At 37.7% G+C, this 16993-nt stretch overlaps 1 protein-coding gene across 1 annotated transcript in view; it reads left to right on the forward strand.

Annotated features, from left to right (window-relative positions):
• LOC144432559 (aggrecan core protein-like) overlaps positions 1 to 16993 on the forward strand; it is a 93223-nt gene that overhangs the window by 50771 nt on the left and 25459 nt on the right. The window contains exons 10-12 of the mRNA XM_078120803.1: positions 9424 to 9702; positions 10201 to 10227; positions 11357 to 11632. Coding sequence (XP_077976929.1) covers positions 9424 to 9702; positions 10201 to 10227; positions 11357 to 11632 — 582 coding nt within the window. The remainder of the gene's footprint in view (positions 1 to 9423; positions 9703 to 10200; positions 10228 to 11356; positions 11633 to 16993) is intronic.

Consider the following 16993-nt stretch of genomic DNA (forward strand, 5'->3'; position numbering starts at 1 on the left):
CTTTGAACTCCTGCCATCAGGGAGACGATTTCGTGTCCCTAAATTCAGAACAGTCAGAACCAAATCAAGTTTTGTGCCCACTTCAACTAAATTTTAAACCAAACTAAATAATTCTATTTCAAAGACATCTGCTCTGCATTCCAGATTGGAAGAACCGCGTTTTTTTATTGTCTTTTTTAAGTTGATGACCATTTCTGGCAAGACTTCACTCACAATTTTCTCGATTTTACTGATTTTTCTTCTTTATTAAAAAGGTTTAGGGTCGGCACCGGATTTCTAGAATGGAAGCGTTTGGGGAGTTATGTGTGATTTATTTGTTGAGAAAGGTTCAAAGACAATAAATATCGCCATAAGGTGGCACTTGCCGTTCCAGTGAGGAACGACTAGTGCCACCACGGTAGTACTCGACAATTCGATGGACCACGGCCAAGTCCGCCATTCACAATTTTCAAATCACTTGAAATAAAGCAATCTGGCAAAACTCGCCCATGTGCATTTACAATCTTGTCGCAACTAATTCTAGTAGGTAAAACCATAGACCCTCCACCCTGTCTATGGTAAAACCTAGTCGCATTCATAACTTTCATCGAGGGTAAGGTAATTTTAGTCATCAACTTCTATAAAGTCCAAAATGAAACGATAAAACATGTACATTTTGGAAATTATCCCATGTATAATGCCAGATTATAAAGTGACAAAGAGTGGTTCATCTGAGTGGATAGCTTAACCTCTTGACGATTTATAAACAATGGGAAATAGGCAGCTATCTTGATGTTCATTTTAACCTATTTTCCCGGAGAATATTTTCAGAACTGGTATCCAAATTACCAAGATCACGTTTTTCATATTTACTGATATGCCGCTTTAGTTATGGCCGGTTTTGTGGGATGTTTTGCGTGCACAATGTAAACCACAGACAAGGCATGTAAACTTCTACTTGCCGCACAACCCGTCTATTTCAGGCTTGGCCTCTTACCACTCTTGGAGGAATTGTACTGACTCCTCCAAGACCACGTCTGACACAGTGGCCTGAAACCCATAGTCTATCGCGAGTATATTGTCTACCCTTCAAGAGACACACATTCTCTGCCAGTCACCCTTTTAAAAATACGCTTGTTAAACGTCTGCTCCTGGAGTTAAATTTGGTTCAACTCATGAGCAAAATATTTGTACGTGACTCCGGGCCCCTTTCAGACAATCCGAATTTTCACGCACGTCCCAATTCGTTTTTTTCCCGTGACAACAATTTTTCTCCTGAGCCTCCCCCTACCCTAATCTAGTTCCTGACGACCGTATTCCAATTTTACACTACATCTTTACATATTACGTATAGTCAATGTCATTACTCTCGTTGCCGATGTGTTGGCAATTATATACATGTATATATATAATATCCATAATCACAACATATTTCCTGCTCAAAGAAGAACTGTTTCAGCTTATTCCATTTCGATATAAACAGACAGAGAGTCCAGGGATAAAATACCCATGTACTACTCCTTATATTACTGGCTAGGTAATGTCAACCGTAAAATAATCCAAGCACCAGCGTCCCTAAAATCCGTGAAACAGTGTCGATATTACAGTATTTTGCTGACACTTATTACTTTCTGTAACTGGTCTATATTTGTGATATCATGGTAAATATGCTTGGAATTTATGGCCTAACAAACCAGACATTACGTAGATTTGAATATTGAAGAAAATCAAAAACAAAAACAAGGCCATGGCCATGGCCGGTCAGGTACTGATATTAGTACTTTAGACATCAGTGGGGGTCACACTTGGTCATTGAAACTATATTGACCGACCAAAATTCTAAACATCACGGATAAATAATTTCATATCGAAATGTATGTACGGAGATTCAGGTTTTTAGACCACGTGGCTTTGACATGACATCATCAGCTAAATTTGCAATACGAAAGTAACGTAAAACATGGATGTATCTAGTAGGGAGCAAAGTCCGCATGTCTGTATGGATGTTTGAAGATTTACTATCGGTATATGGGAGGCATAGAGGGAAATATTTGAATAGCGTTATTTAACGTTACATAATTCATAACTGACTACTAAACTACCGTCAAGAGGATTGTTTTTGCTTCCATTTATCTGTATTAATTTTTTTTAAAGGCAGTGATGGTGACTGCCAATGCCGGTAGTGAAAATATGGCCCGCACATTCTGAAGATTTTTGTATCATACAAGTTCAATGTTGTAGCTGAGAATGTGATTTATATTTATAACTCAGTAGAATGGGTACCGGTACTGATGCGAGGGATGTGAACCAACCTTTGTGTTGCGTGCTTTTTAATATCACCGTGTGTGTGTGTGTGTTGTTTGTTTGTTTGTTTGTAATGTAGATTCGTCGTTGATATACTGCTACTAGATCAGACCGTGGGTTATACTTCCATGATCAGAACATGACCAGACACAACTCTCCACGGCACCATTTTGGTTTTACAACTTTGATTACTTTGTTTTGAATAGCTTTTGTCAAGTTCTTGACTTTCCTGATATGACAATAAAGCAAGGGCGGTGAAATATTATTATAGTAGTCCTTCAAAAAACAAGACAATTTTGAAACTTTTAGTGGAAAATGTTAGTGAAGACACAGTTTACCCGCATAAATTAACTAACAAAAGACAAAAGAAATGTACACATGGTTCATTTTCTAGGTGTCGACCTCATGAATATGCACCAAGATTTAGAACCGAGTCAGCTTTAAATGCGTTCACACCTCCAAATCTGGTCTGGACAATATTGTCTGGGCTTAGTCACCCTTTTATGCGGACTACAGAGCGGCCCTGGTGCGGACTATTTCTGCCACCTATTAATGCCTGAAAGTCAAGTGGCATATGCTGAGGTTGTGTACAACCAGCAACCCATAACATTTTAGCAATCTACAGTTCTACCTCAGTATGGCTATTAGCCATGCTAGGTAGTTACTATAATGATTAATATAATGGTTGTCTTGGTAAAAGTTGTCGACCCCCCCCCCCAAAAAAAGAAGAAAAAAAAAAGAAAAAAAGAAAAAAAAAGATCAACAAAACATTCTATGATATTGAAAGCGCTCCTGGCATGTAATTCCATAGAACAGTTTCCTGTAGGGAATGGCAGCGATTTCATTCAAACTCAAAGACAGAGATGTTGCTAACCAACGTGAACAGCCATAAAAAATTGTATGTGAATGAGTATGACTCTGAGATCCCGCTAACGGTTTCATTGTTGTCGGTCTAACCAGAGACACTGGAGAACTTCACTGTCTATGATCTAATCGTATTGCTCAGTGTGAAAACCGTGCAAAGCGTTACTATTTTGGCGTTGTATTTTCGCACATTTTTGGTTCACAAGGGTCCAATAATTTAAGCTTGAGTTAGGAAATAGGCCTATTAAAAAAATTGTGTTGTTCCGATTAGGCAAAATAAATAAATAGGTGGGGTAGGTAGATTTATTTTTATTCATGTGCGAGTGTCTAATTCTGGTTTTCCATTTTTTCCAAATGATCTCTGTGTTATTGGCTTCTTTCCATTAGATGTACAACCATTACAGATTGGAGGAACAGTTTTATATTGTCTTTTTAAGTTGATGTCAGTTTCTGCATCCACTATGTCTCGTGAGACTTCACAATTGTTGCGATTTTGTTAGTTTTTCAAGAACACGTAAAAAAAAAGTTAAGGGTCGGCAGTGAAAAACTAGGTGGGTCGGGTAACAGAAACCAAACAGTTATTTTTTAGGCCTAAGGCATAACGTAGCATATAAATCTACCCAACCTGCGCGAGCAAGATCTGCATCGGTCAATGTAATATTTACATGGTCTATTACAATTTGGTAAAGTGTACCATTGTATATGCTTGTGCGAGACGTAAAAAACATCATGCCGTCTAATTGTACGAAACGATTTAGTCACTATGGTTTTGAAGTCAGTGAGATAATGGTTGTGAAGTACCCGGTATCGTGATGTTATCGCTTGTATAGAAAAACCATCACTGAGGCAAAATCTCACTTTTATCATCATTCATTTTTTAAAGTCTTCAATCATGCCAATTAAAAATATGGATACTGCAGTCATTTATGTGACTTTTTTTCCAAAAATGTTTATCGTGCATCTCGATTATATTTTTTTTCGTCTTCGTAACATCTATTTTTTTATTGTGCCAAAAGTAGTAGCTACCACATATAGAACAGTGGAAAAATACCGAATGAGACTCAGAAATGTAAAATCATTTACTTCAATGTCCAAATCAAATGCGGACATCAGAAAATGATGCATGCACGTTGTGATGGACTCGTGATTAGCTCTAGTCCAGATGCCAATTGGTATCTAACTAAACCATAGACAATAGAGAGGGTCCTCTCTATTTTCTATGACTAAACCAAGTTTAGTGAGTGGAGGTGTAAATGGTAACGATACTGTTTAGGAACACGGTGATAGGAACTAGACGAGATTAGCACTGACAACACACGCTCCGCGAACTCCAGCAAAGAGGCCTGGTGGGGTATATAGAGACTTGTCAGAGTTGTCGGAGCTACTGTTCATGTACATATAAGTTCCACGTATTCTCAATTTATTTCGTGCTGGATAGAAAACAGTCAGTATAGTCCTTGTGTTCTCCAGTGTATAGCCGATGGATTGGATAGTGAGAGTCATGATATGTGTGATACATTGTAGTTTATACACCAGAACTGAATTTTAGACTGATCCCGTCGGCATCTTCAGAGAAAGCATCAAGCGGGTACCACAATAAACTGAAAACGTAACGACTATAAGCATAACTATAAGTTTTAATTTACATGGAACTACGGTCATATTTGATAAGCTTATCCCCCACTTCCACATATGGTCTCATACCCCTTGGTCAGCGAAAAGCCAATCATGTTCATGTCCGGACATACGAGTTATAAATGGGGCGGTCATATGGGTTAAGTTAGGGTGGAATATAATATATGGAAAAAGTCTGATTGATACTGGCTGTGATGGGTAGTAGAGCATTTTTTAATTGTCAAAAACAGGGTTGGGGGCCGAATGATATGATTCAAAACGTCATGACTTTCTGGTATATCTTTGTTGTCATGGTGTGTTTCCAGTTGAGGATGGCTGTCTTTGACTGGCTACAACAGTAAGTGACTGATTTTGAAAGCAAAGAAAGTGGAAGAACATTGGTGTTAGTTAAAAAACTATTGTTATTAAAGATATACAAGTAAACGCAGCAAAACAATTGAGAGTCGGTACGGAAAGGAACAGATGACCACAGGAAGGTGTTCAGCTGTTCTTCATTGTTCTTTGCAATTTGACGACCGGGCGATCACATACTAGTAGTTGTCAGTGTTTTCGCTAAAGCAAAATACACGGAGATGGTTCAAAATCACTTGACTATCATTTCACTCTTATTTAAATCTACAAATATCTCATTAATATTTTCTCCCAGCTTACTTCAAACTATATGACATTTTCCATGAAAAAAAGGTACGTATCTGGAGCAAAGAAGTGTTTCAGATATCAGAGTGTTCACGTTTGCGTGACCAAGACATAGACATAGACTGGCAAGCGACGCCATGAATTGTGATCGAATCCCAGGGTCGGATCGGTTGTAGATCAGTGTTCATGATAATTCATTTGCGTGTTCAATTACTAAGTCATCGATGTAGGGTTATAAATACAGTGACTACACCATCAACAAAGTTACTTCTTACTATAAATCATGTTGAAAAAGACCCTAGGAAAATGTCTAAGCAACAATGACGGGTGTTACTTTTTTGCAGTGTTTATCCAAATAGTAATCGTCGAATAACGTGACCCTGGCTGAAAACTGCGACAGTGAGTGTACCATAAATTCCCAAAACAGACTGACCAGAACAGACATATTGACACACAAAAAGTGTGCAAGTTTACATCTTGTGACAGGTTTGGTTGGGGTCACCTCCATCGGCTAATGGTCGAAATCGTCATTGTAAAATATTTTTAATTACCCTCAACTACAAATCAGCGTATCGTTGACGATCATTTCAATCGTAAGTGTTTAGAACTGATTCAGAAGTAAAACGTAGAATTATTAATGACAATGGTATGCAAAGTTTTGTTGTTTAACAATCATCAGCGATTTGGCATGTTTGCACAAACCACAGATACTTGTTAGTGCATACACTTTTGATACTTCTATTCTATAAGGTAAAGGCTAAATTTAAAAAGACATGATCCCAGTATTAACTTTTTTGTTGCGGCTATATTTCCTAAGTGAGGTGTGCCAAAGAAAGTTTTCCCATGATACTTTGCGCCAGTGCGACTTTTTGACATTGTACGTTCGATGTTCCCAATGAGTAAATGGAATTTTATCGAGAAGTCTATTCATATTTGTTTATGACAGCAAGATATTTTCAATTTTCTGTTTTTGGTCATTTTTGGGGTCAAAAACTGTCATTTGTTTTGTAAATAAAAGAATTCAAAGTAAAAATGAATGACAGCCGCAAAACTAATCGATTGAATGGGCTGACATTTGGTGTGCAGGTATGTTAGAGTATCTGGATGAAGAATTCTTCAAGAAAATTTGAAGATGACATTGATATGCAAATACGTCTAAAACGTGCTGTGTAGTATCATATTATAGCCATGTTATTTTACAATACTCGTGAGAAAGTAGAATTTATTGGTGAAGTAAAGTTGCTCATACACCTAAGAAAATTTGACTACACTTGAATACATAATGAGCAAATGAAATGATCACAACAATCACATATCTTTGTAATGTTATGACTATACAAGATCTAATACAGGGACGAATGGGGTACTTATCAAATAATGCCCTCCGGAACTCAGAAATAAATGTAGATGCGCTGTACCATGCAGTTACGATCAGCGGTTTTGAACTATGGAGGTAGGAAGGAAGGAGGTAGGAAGGATTATAGTCCTACCACCATTTCTGAACAAAATCGTTGTCCTTGAATTGGAATGGTATGCTTTTAATACAAAAGTTGCACAAACATATGTTCTTGCTTTCAAAAGTTTTAGAATTAACACCATGATTTCACCGTCGCCCATACTGAGGTTTTCCTGCATCTATTGCTATGGATTTTGTTGGTGGGACTTTGCTGTACTGTATGAACACTTGTTCAGACTCAGGCCACTAAAACACAATTGCAAAAAAAACCCGTAAAGACACGAAGTATCGTTTTGCACAACGTTCGGCTTGAAGCAGGTTTGAAGGGTAACCATGCACGACAGAGAAGATGGGTTTAGAGCCCCATTTACACCTAAAACAAAAAGCGATTCTAGTCTGTTCCTATTATAGTGGTCTGAGGTTCAGATCAAAGTGCCGCATTCATCCACAACATAAAAAATCATAGACCCTACACGACTGGCGTTTGTAAAAGTCAGTTTTAAACCATAATTACTACACCTCTTTATCTTCTCGGCAAGAACATGCAGTGCTGCAATCCAACGTGAGGACCTCTCACCAACTTTCAGATCACTTCACATTGGGAACGTTGGTGAGAGTTCTACTAATATAATTCAGACTGAGGCAAAAAATATAGCCTTTCTGAGTTGAAATCCGAGGTTTAAATCCTGATATCTGAAAATTCCCAATCAACCCAGATTACATTGAATAAAAAATAAGTCTAACAAACAATTTATGATTTTTCAGTCCCGAAACTTGCTATTATCCATACACTGTATACAAAGCTAAATACACGGTGATTGGTGTATCGCACTCCTTGACTGAGTGGGTCGGAAAAAAAATAGGTAGACTCACTTGTCATAAATCGATTTATAAATCCACAAAGGCACTGTGACAACTAAAGCAGTCCCTTTACAGACCATTTTTCTTTAGAAATAAATAGGCTAAAACAATACTGAATGACAGGCAGTCCAAGGTATGCGAAACCATAAGCGAGCGCGTACTCACGATGCTAGATTAACACACTATTTTACCTGCGCATTGAAGACGCACAGTAAAAAGACCAGTTTTCAACATTAATGCAGGAAATACAAAGCTAACAATTCAAAATTGTATAAAATGTAAGAAAACAAAAAACAGGCGACAGTCAGAGCATGCATGAACTTCGATTTACAATACCATTATTAAGTTCTTGCATTTTGGGGCTAATGAAGTCATAGAGACTAGAGTGGGCGAGTTTCATCACAGTTAGTATAATCAATGGCACCGTGATAATTCTGACTTTCACTTGAAACTGGACCAGAACAGTCTAGGTCGGACGAGTCGTCATCATCAATTCAAAGGCGACGTAACCAAATATACACCGTGAATTCATCTTAGATCGCACCGAGTTGAACAATCATGTCTGTCATTGTAGAATGTAGACCTTTACGCTGTTTGACCGACTATTGAAGTATAACCCACATAGGTGATATTTCATTGACCTACATGGAAATGCTTGTAAATACTTTTTGCAAGTAGTAGTAGCTCAGACCACTCTAGTATTTTAGTGGTCTGAGGTAGTAGTAAGAGTTTTTGCTAACGTTTACATGCTAGCGTAGTTGTACATGTACGTATACATGTCAGTTCGTATGTACATGTACATTAAATGTAGCTCTCATCATATCATACACTGTACATGTGTGTAACCCTTTTCTTTTGCACCCTCCCCCTCCGCCTTCATGTGGTCAAACACAGACAACTAACTAACTAAATAGTGTTACTGTTAGTTTTCTGTGGGTCAAACAATTAGTGTACACGCCTTGAATCACATGCAGGCGAGATAGATTTGAATATTCATTTGTTTACTGCCCGGTTATGGGGGTGAACTCATGAATATATTCTGAACTAAATGCAAATGTATTCAAATCACTTCCGACTCGCAATCTGAACTATTTTTCAGATCGAGTATAATCCGATTAGACAGGCGCTAATGGGAAAGTACAGAAACGTCCACCTCATCAGCATAAAAGTACAGAATTGAACTCAATCTGAACTATAGTACGGAAAGTGTCGTAAACTGTACTATTTTTTCTACTAGTGTAACGCCACCATCTCCATTGTGAATTATAACAATTAGAGGGTTCAATTCAGTCATCGATGAGACTGAAATACATGTATTCATAACCGGAAAATAACTGTACACACACGTCTTTTTTAATACATGAACAGTCTATACAACAAACGAAAAGGCTACACTTCTCTAAGTTTACAATTTAATCACATGTACTGCTCTACTAAATATTGTTTCAAAAATTTCCTAAAAAGATGTGGGTAATTTTTCGATCTGGATATTAATATGAATATCATTCAAAAATTTTGCACCTGCGAATGAAATAGCAAACTAACCAGATTAGTTCTCGCATGGTACGGGTAAAGATTTTGACGATGGAAGAGTATATGCTAGGTAGGTGTCTAATATATGATTCTAAGTTTTTACAATTGTATGTCATGTATAATATTTATATGATTTGAATATTTTCCAATTGCAGAGGTTTTCCTTGTTCGAGAATCAGCGACTGCACGCTACGAGTTAACTTTCAGTGAGGCTGAGTTAGAGTGCAAAAAGTATGATGCTGTCCTTGCAACGCATGAGCAGTTAGAGGAAGGCTGGTTAAGGGGGTTAGGGTACTGTTCAGCCGGATGGCTGGCAGATGGAACAGTTGAGTATCCAATGCAGTACGAGCGGTCGGGATGTGGTAGCAAAGCAGGGATTATAGTTATGGGATATCGGGACAAGACAAATATGTACGATGCGTATTGTTATAGAGGTAAGTGGAACAATTCGTATGTCATATATGTGCATACATACATGTAGATATGACGGTACATGCTTGCATTCGTACATAGCAATACGCACAAATACATGTACCCACATAGGCGCGCGCGCGCTCGCACGTACGTTTGTGCTTCGCACACACGTTTTAATAAGTTACTCAAAGAATGATAAGAAGGTTCTAAATACTATTTTCCTATCAAAAGTTAGCAATGCAATACAACACACTTTAATAGTATTCGAATGCAAGAAAAGCTGATCAACGCGTCCTTCCCACCCATATATGTTGGCGATCACATTTCACTAAAAGTAAAAAAATCAAGCTAAATTTCATGAAATATATTGTCTTTTCATCCAGGTATACGTCTGCCAAGTTACATCTTACAATCTGTAAGTAGTTACATAGCAGATAGTTAGTCACAATTTTGATTGCAACTCGATATTTTGTAACTATAGTATCAAACTTAATGTTTTAAATGTATTCTCGTTGCAGACGTAACACCGAAAGTGGAAGGAGCAGGTACGATGACACTGTATATAACTTTAGAAACAAGTAGGCTGTCTGAAGTCAGCATAGTTTCGTGACCAAGGTCAAAACTGTTCTTTTTTCGATAGTTGATTGCATTTACATGGGGAACAGCATTGTTGCAAATGAATAAATCTGAACATTATTTTTATGAATTATTCATTTAGTAATGATTATAACTAAAACAGTAGAAAATCCATACACACGTTCAAAAATCTGTTAGTGTATTGAATTCCGGGGAAATATTTATATCCAACTATCCATTTTGTCTGTCTAAAAGGATGATTGGTCGACTCACATCTCTGACTATAATGTCCACTCTACTCCTTTCTTTAATTTTGAACCAGTTTAAAGTCTTTGACATTTACAAACCTTGTCAACTTCAACTTGTATGTTCATCTTCCACCTAAAACACGATCCTTATACAGACATTCTTACAGACCAGTTGCCCCATAACTATCCGGCCAGAGAACCTACCGACCCCAAAGGATAACCTCTCAATTAGCTAACACAATTTCATGTATGAAACTAACAAATCCGGAAACGTCACACGTACAATAGTCTATAGACGTAGACGTAGATTTATTAAAGCACTATCTTCTGAGGGAGTGAACTACATCTTTCAGTCACCTTCAACTTGTCTCTGTAATTTTAGAGTCAAGGAGCTTTCATATTTCATGAAATTTTGCCACAAACATATCTCTATCTCACTATTTTCAAAAAATTGTGTGGTTATTTTGTAACTCGTACCTCAAACGTGTCTTAATTTATATGTATGCCTGGCTCATTGACTTGATTAGTTCTAAGGGAACTATTTCCAGGACTCTCACCAGAATTGTTTCCCTCTTGCTTGCAAAGACTGTATAATATTTTTTTTTCTGGTGAAATAGACTTCAATTTAATTCAAATGCATTTAACCCCAGCATTGTCGCCTAAATATTTACGAAAGACATCGTTAGTCTGCTACCCAGCAAGGTGGGTGGGTGGGTGGACGGGCAGTTGGATGGATGGACAGACAAACAGATAGACAGACAGACGGACAGACAGATATATAGATTTATTGATAAATTTATTATATTTATATAGATTTATTATTTTTATCATTTGATGGGTTACATTACAGTTACGTTTCACGTGGAATCACGAGAAGGCCAAAATCAACTAACACTTGCCGAAGCTATCAAAGAATGTCAGAAACATGATGCAGAGATCGCAACTGTTGCCCAACTCTATGACGCCTGGGAACAAGGGATGGGGATTTGCCAAGCTGGCTGGTTATCGAATGGACAGCTTGGGTTCCCTTCTCAGGAAGTAAGCGAACTTTGTGGTAACGCTATAGGAATCGTGAAGCCGGCCTCGGAAAGTAACTTCGAAAAGCATGACGTATTTTGCTATAGAGGTAAGAGAAAGACAAACACAAATTCTACCCTGAACTGTGTGTAAGTTGGAGTTTTTTTTATTTGAGGCCGACCTTCAACAAGTAAACCCTACGGATAAGCAAGGATAAAATATTACTGTAATGTTGAAAATCATTACTTCCAATTTCATTAGAGATATGGAAATATTAAGCACATAATTTTGCAACTCGTCATTACAACATTACAAGTAAAATACTGGCATGTGATATTCATAATATAATCTCCTGGTATTCCGAATGAGTGCTACGTCCTCGAGGACGAATGATTCCCCTCATGTCAGCCGTACCCATCCGCTCGGATGGATACAGACATTAGAGGAATCGTGAATCCGAGATGACGTAGCACGACTAATACCGGGAGTTTATTTATTTATCATATACATGGACCGACTAATTGTTTCTATTAAGGTGACGATTTTTAACTAAAATATTCGCTAACTTTACGATATAGTCGCATTAATCTTATGAAGTTGTGAGGTTACAGCGCTCAGCTGATCATTCACTTTTCAGAATGTAGTTGGCGTTGCGACAACTGCTGTCATTACTACTACTTACATAATATATGTTGAGATCAGTAAAATCAAGCGACATACTTTCAGGTAGGAAACAGTTGGCCAAGGATGGGACGTTTGTCAAGAGCAGTGACTATTTATTTGACAAACTATAGACAACTTCATCGGGACAAATAGGAAATATCGAGAGACTGACTAAGGAAAGGATGACGGTCAGTTCATATGCTGAAACATTAACGTCGAAAACATCAAAATTGCATTGTCATTCAACAATGTTGTAACAGAGAGGATTAGATATACGTTAGAATGCATAAGCGTACAGAGCTCGCGTGCTGTCACCAATCTCGCATTCTGATTGGTCGAGAGCCCTGCAGATATGCAGGCATATTTTCGCCAACAGCTGTATTTTTGCTTGTTGTATCACGTCATCTCTGCACGTCCCCTTGTAAACAAGGCAAGCAGACAACTGGAAATCCAACTATAAAAGCATTTCCAATGCCAAATTTGTTGTCAATCGAACAAAATATCACCGTTGTATACATTGTAACAAGTCTTTGAACTGTACATTTCATAAATCACAGGGAAATAGTCCAAAATTTCACACAGAATGGCGAAAGTCCAGTGATGGCGAACGCACGGTCGCCACGCGATGGTAAACATGAATTCCTAAATTTATGAACGATATCAAAATTACCACCACAGAGGGTGCAATTTTTGCTTAACTAGAAAAACAAAGCATATCACGAACATTTTTCTATATTTAATGGAATACACTAGTGCATAAAACAAAGACGCACTCATTTTTCAGCTGAAGGTTATTAGTTTGAATATGTCACTGAGTGATATGCAAATAGTAAACATTACGTCATACTACAGAGCAAACGCGCACTCTGATTGGATGATAAAGTCAAAGCTGACTTGTAAACAACCGCATTGCAGTTAAAGGAGAGATGCCTGATACCACGCTCAATAGTATAACGCGGAAGTGATTTTGATATTAAAATGAAGCGGCATTTTTAGACATTCAAAAATGAATTCGTAGTCGCAGGTGACATATAAGTATAATGTTTGCCAAATACTTTTCCACATCTTTCTGCTTGAGGTAAATTTTCCGGTATAACGACTCGCATCCGGCTCTCCGTTATTACCGGAAAATTTACCTCTCGCTGCAAGCTATGCTCGGATCGGTATTTGGCAAATAACATATACTGCAAAAAGTTGTGTTTTGTTACGCGTTCAAAACACAAACGTGAAAAACAGTGGAATGTGCACGCCCGCGTTGGCATCTTCTGTCCAGAAGGCCAGTAACACGACTTTGTTTTTTGTTGGTATTTGTCGATATTTACGCAATTTCTCCCGCACCTACCCAACCAAAACCGAACAATTAGTTTAGAGTTATGTTTCTGAACTTTGGTATAAAACATACGACATTTAATACAAGAGAAATCACGTGACTGTGATGCTGCGCGTATAGAACACAAGTATGTTAGTATATGTTATTTGCCAAATACCGTTCCATATCAGTTTACCAACAGACCACCAAGAAATAGACACACTGAAACTCTCATCAAGTTGTATACCGAAATTTACACAAATTCATTCATGCCAAGGACCATAAAAGATTGGAATGCTCTACCAGAGTCCACTGTAATGTGGAAATAACCAGAACAATTTAAGTCCGCGTTGTCATCACTATGTGATCCGCGTGATTAAAATTGACAAAGTGCGCGCACAAACCCCTCCTGGGGGATTTTTGCTCAATTGTGAGACAGTCTCCAGTATCTAAACAGATACAGATACAGACACAGATACAGATACAGATACAGATACAGATACAGATACTAGATTTATTGTGGCTGTCATTAAAAACTCAAACCCATGCGAAAATATTGTTTCCTGTTCAATTCAGAGATCGCCGAACATCGACCATCGTCATCAGTGTAAACAGTGAACAAACTTAAGGAAAGATGATATCTAACATTAAAAGTAATGTCCGTTTGATCATAAGTGATTTTTGTGCAAAATATATTTATTATGCTCTCAGAAACTGGAAAGAAAAGTATGGGTCGCCGTGGTGTTTTTAAAAAATAAATGCTGAAAGTACAACATGCACTCCTAAATATTTTCAATGAATTGGTCTTTCCTACTAGCGCTAAGAAAAAGTTGAAAATAAATTTTTAAAAATAAAAAATAAAAACAAGTAAAAAACAAACACAAAATCCCCAGAAATTTGCGAGCATAAAACACACACAAAGTAAAAAGAAAGATATATGCCAAATGACGGAAAACATAATAAAATTCTTTAAGACTGATGCTAGTCTAGATATTTTGATGGCCAGTATGACTGTCGGATCCGAGATATTGAGACAAAAGGAAAAAAAAAGATCTTTCAAACAGTCTTCATATTTCACATTACAACCGATGTCAGGTAGGTTATGGTTTCAAATTATCAGCTGGATTATTATTTTGTACGATGGATCGTCCAGGATACATATCCACGTGTGTTTGTTTACATCGCCATGCAAATGAGGTACGGCGCATATGCAGACAGGAGTCTGCCTGGCTCGAAGGTCGTTGGTCACGTGGTACATTTGCCGAGATCTCGTAGCCGTTAAAATTTTCAAAATTGTCTTCTTTCGCATTTTCGGCAGCCGTTTTTGACGGGGAAAAGGGCAGATGGGAGCGTCGATTGTGTTGCGGGGGATACCTTAAAAGTGTTGCCGTTAGGAAATTCAGATTTTCAGTAGGTAGGTCGACATTTTGGCGAAAATAGGGGTTGATACCTGCGATACCGATCCACATCGCATCAGCTGATTGGAAGCCCTGCACAAGGAATTGTAGCGTTAGACGCAGGTTAAACACCAAAACTTAAAAAGTCACCAAAACAGACGGAAAACCCTAAAAATCGCAGCAAAACGCTACAATTATTGCAGCTACAGTTTTATTTATTTATTTATTTATTTATTTATACTGACATCCAACAGGCAGAGCCCAATAACAGGAGGCAGTCAATCAAAATGTACAGAACAAATGAACTTGACATGATAAAAACAACAACTAAGAAAGGAAAAAGAACAAAGAAAAACACGCAACATATTAAAAAAAACGAAATAACCGTTTGACCGACATCACATACATTCAACAACGACAGGCTTATCAGCAAGAGATAAAAGAACAGTGGACACTTGGGTTTTAAAAACACAAAAACTAGAGAACAGATCAACATCAAAACTATATACACTATTTAAAAGGCCCATAGCCCGAGATAAAAATGAATATCGGAGGCACATAAAAATTAAGTTTGCTCGTAATAACTGGACAATCAGCCAAAAAAATTGACACACTTGTGAACAAATCAGCGATCTAAAATTTGACGATGTACGTAGCGTGGCAAAAGATTAAAATGATAACAAAGATGAAAATAATTGTCTACATTGTACTCCAATCCCTCCTTAAAACAAAGAAATTTTAAAAATTTCTTTTGAACCCGTTCAATTTGGTCAATATAATATTTGTGATGTGGAGACCACACTACTGAACCAGTACTCCAGGTTACTCCTAACAAGAAAAATACAAAGACTTCTGACAGCAGTTATATTAGTAAAATCAGTGCATGTCCGCCAAATGAAACCAACCAGTTGATGTGCTCTGTTAATGAGCTGGTTGCAGTGATGGGCAAAACTTAGATTGCTGGAGAAGAAACACCAAGATCTTTCATAACATTAACTCGTGTGATTAATTCCTTATGAAGCTTTTAGTTGAAAGTAATAGTGTTGCGCCTATTGGAAAAAGAGATAACATTACATTTTTTGAGATTCAAATTGAGTTTCCAAGTTTTGCACCATCTACCAACCAGATAAATGTCTGATTGCAGTAACCTGCAATCTGATTCAGTGTTGATAACCGACAGAATGTCGAGTCTTCCGCATAGAGGGAAATGGTGGGATGATTGACAGTAGTGGGTAGATCATTTAATGTTTAAAATAAACAATAGTGGACCTAGTGAAGAACCTTGTGGGACACCGGAGGGAACACACGTGTCATCAGACTCGTGTCCTCCGATGACAACCCTCTGTCTCCTACCCTCACAGTACGAGTGAAACCATGAGAGTAGGTTGCCGTGTATACCATAAAATAATTGTAGTTTATAAGATAGAAGTTTATGATTTACCGAATCGAAAGCTTTTGAGAAATCAGTGTAAATGCTATCAACTTGAGCACCTGTAGAAACAAACTCGGTAAGAAAATTTGAGTATGCAACAAGACCAGTGGCTGTTGATCCGCGCAGGAGAAACCCGTGCTGTGAACTTTGATCATGAATGACACACTTTACATGATTGTAAATGGCTTTGTGAACTAAGCGAGTATTCTTAGACGAGTATTCTTAGACGGGAAAATACTGCGATCGGATCCAAAATAATTGTTATTTGGTCTGATTTGTCGAACTTAGATTTACATTTCTGGTGAATTGAAGCAAATCATCTTGTTTCATGTGTTTTACTTCTCGTTTGGAACGAAGGTACAGGCAACAATGACAATGTTAGTGAGAATGCAAGCATGCGCGCCGCGAGAAAACACGTTTTCCCAAAAATGTACATTGTGAAAGAGTACAACCGTTACGTTAACCTTACCTGTTGCTAACTTGGAATTCCCGTCAAATATGCTTCTTATCGGACCTTTACCATGATGTTTGCTTGTGGCGACATTATTTTGTGCCAACACCCATGGTTGTCACAAGAAATCATTGTGGTAACTAAAATACACCTTAACGTAAAAAGGTGTCACTGTATTGCGCAAGCGTATGCGCAGATGCGTTTTTTTTTATATACGT

This window comes from Glandiceps talaboti, chromosome 1, assembly GCF_964340395.1.
Source record: "Glandiceps talaboti chromosome 1, keGlaTala1.1, whole genome shotgun sequence".
Lineage (NCBI taxonomy): Eukaryota > Metazoa > Hemichordata > Enteropneusta > Spengelidae > Glandiceps > Glandiceps talaboti.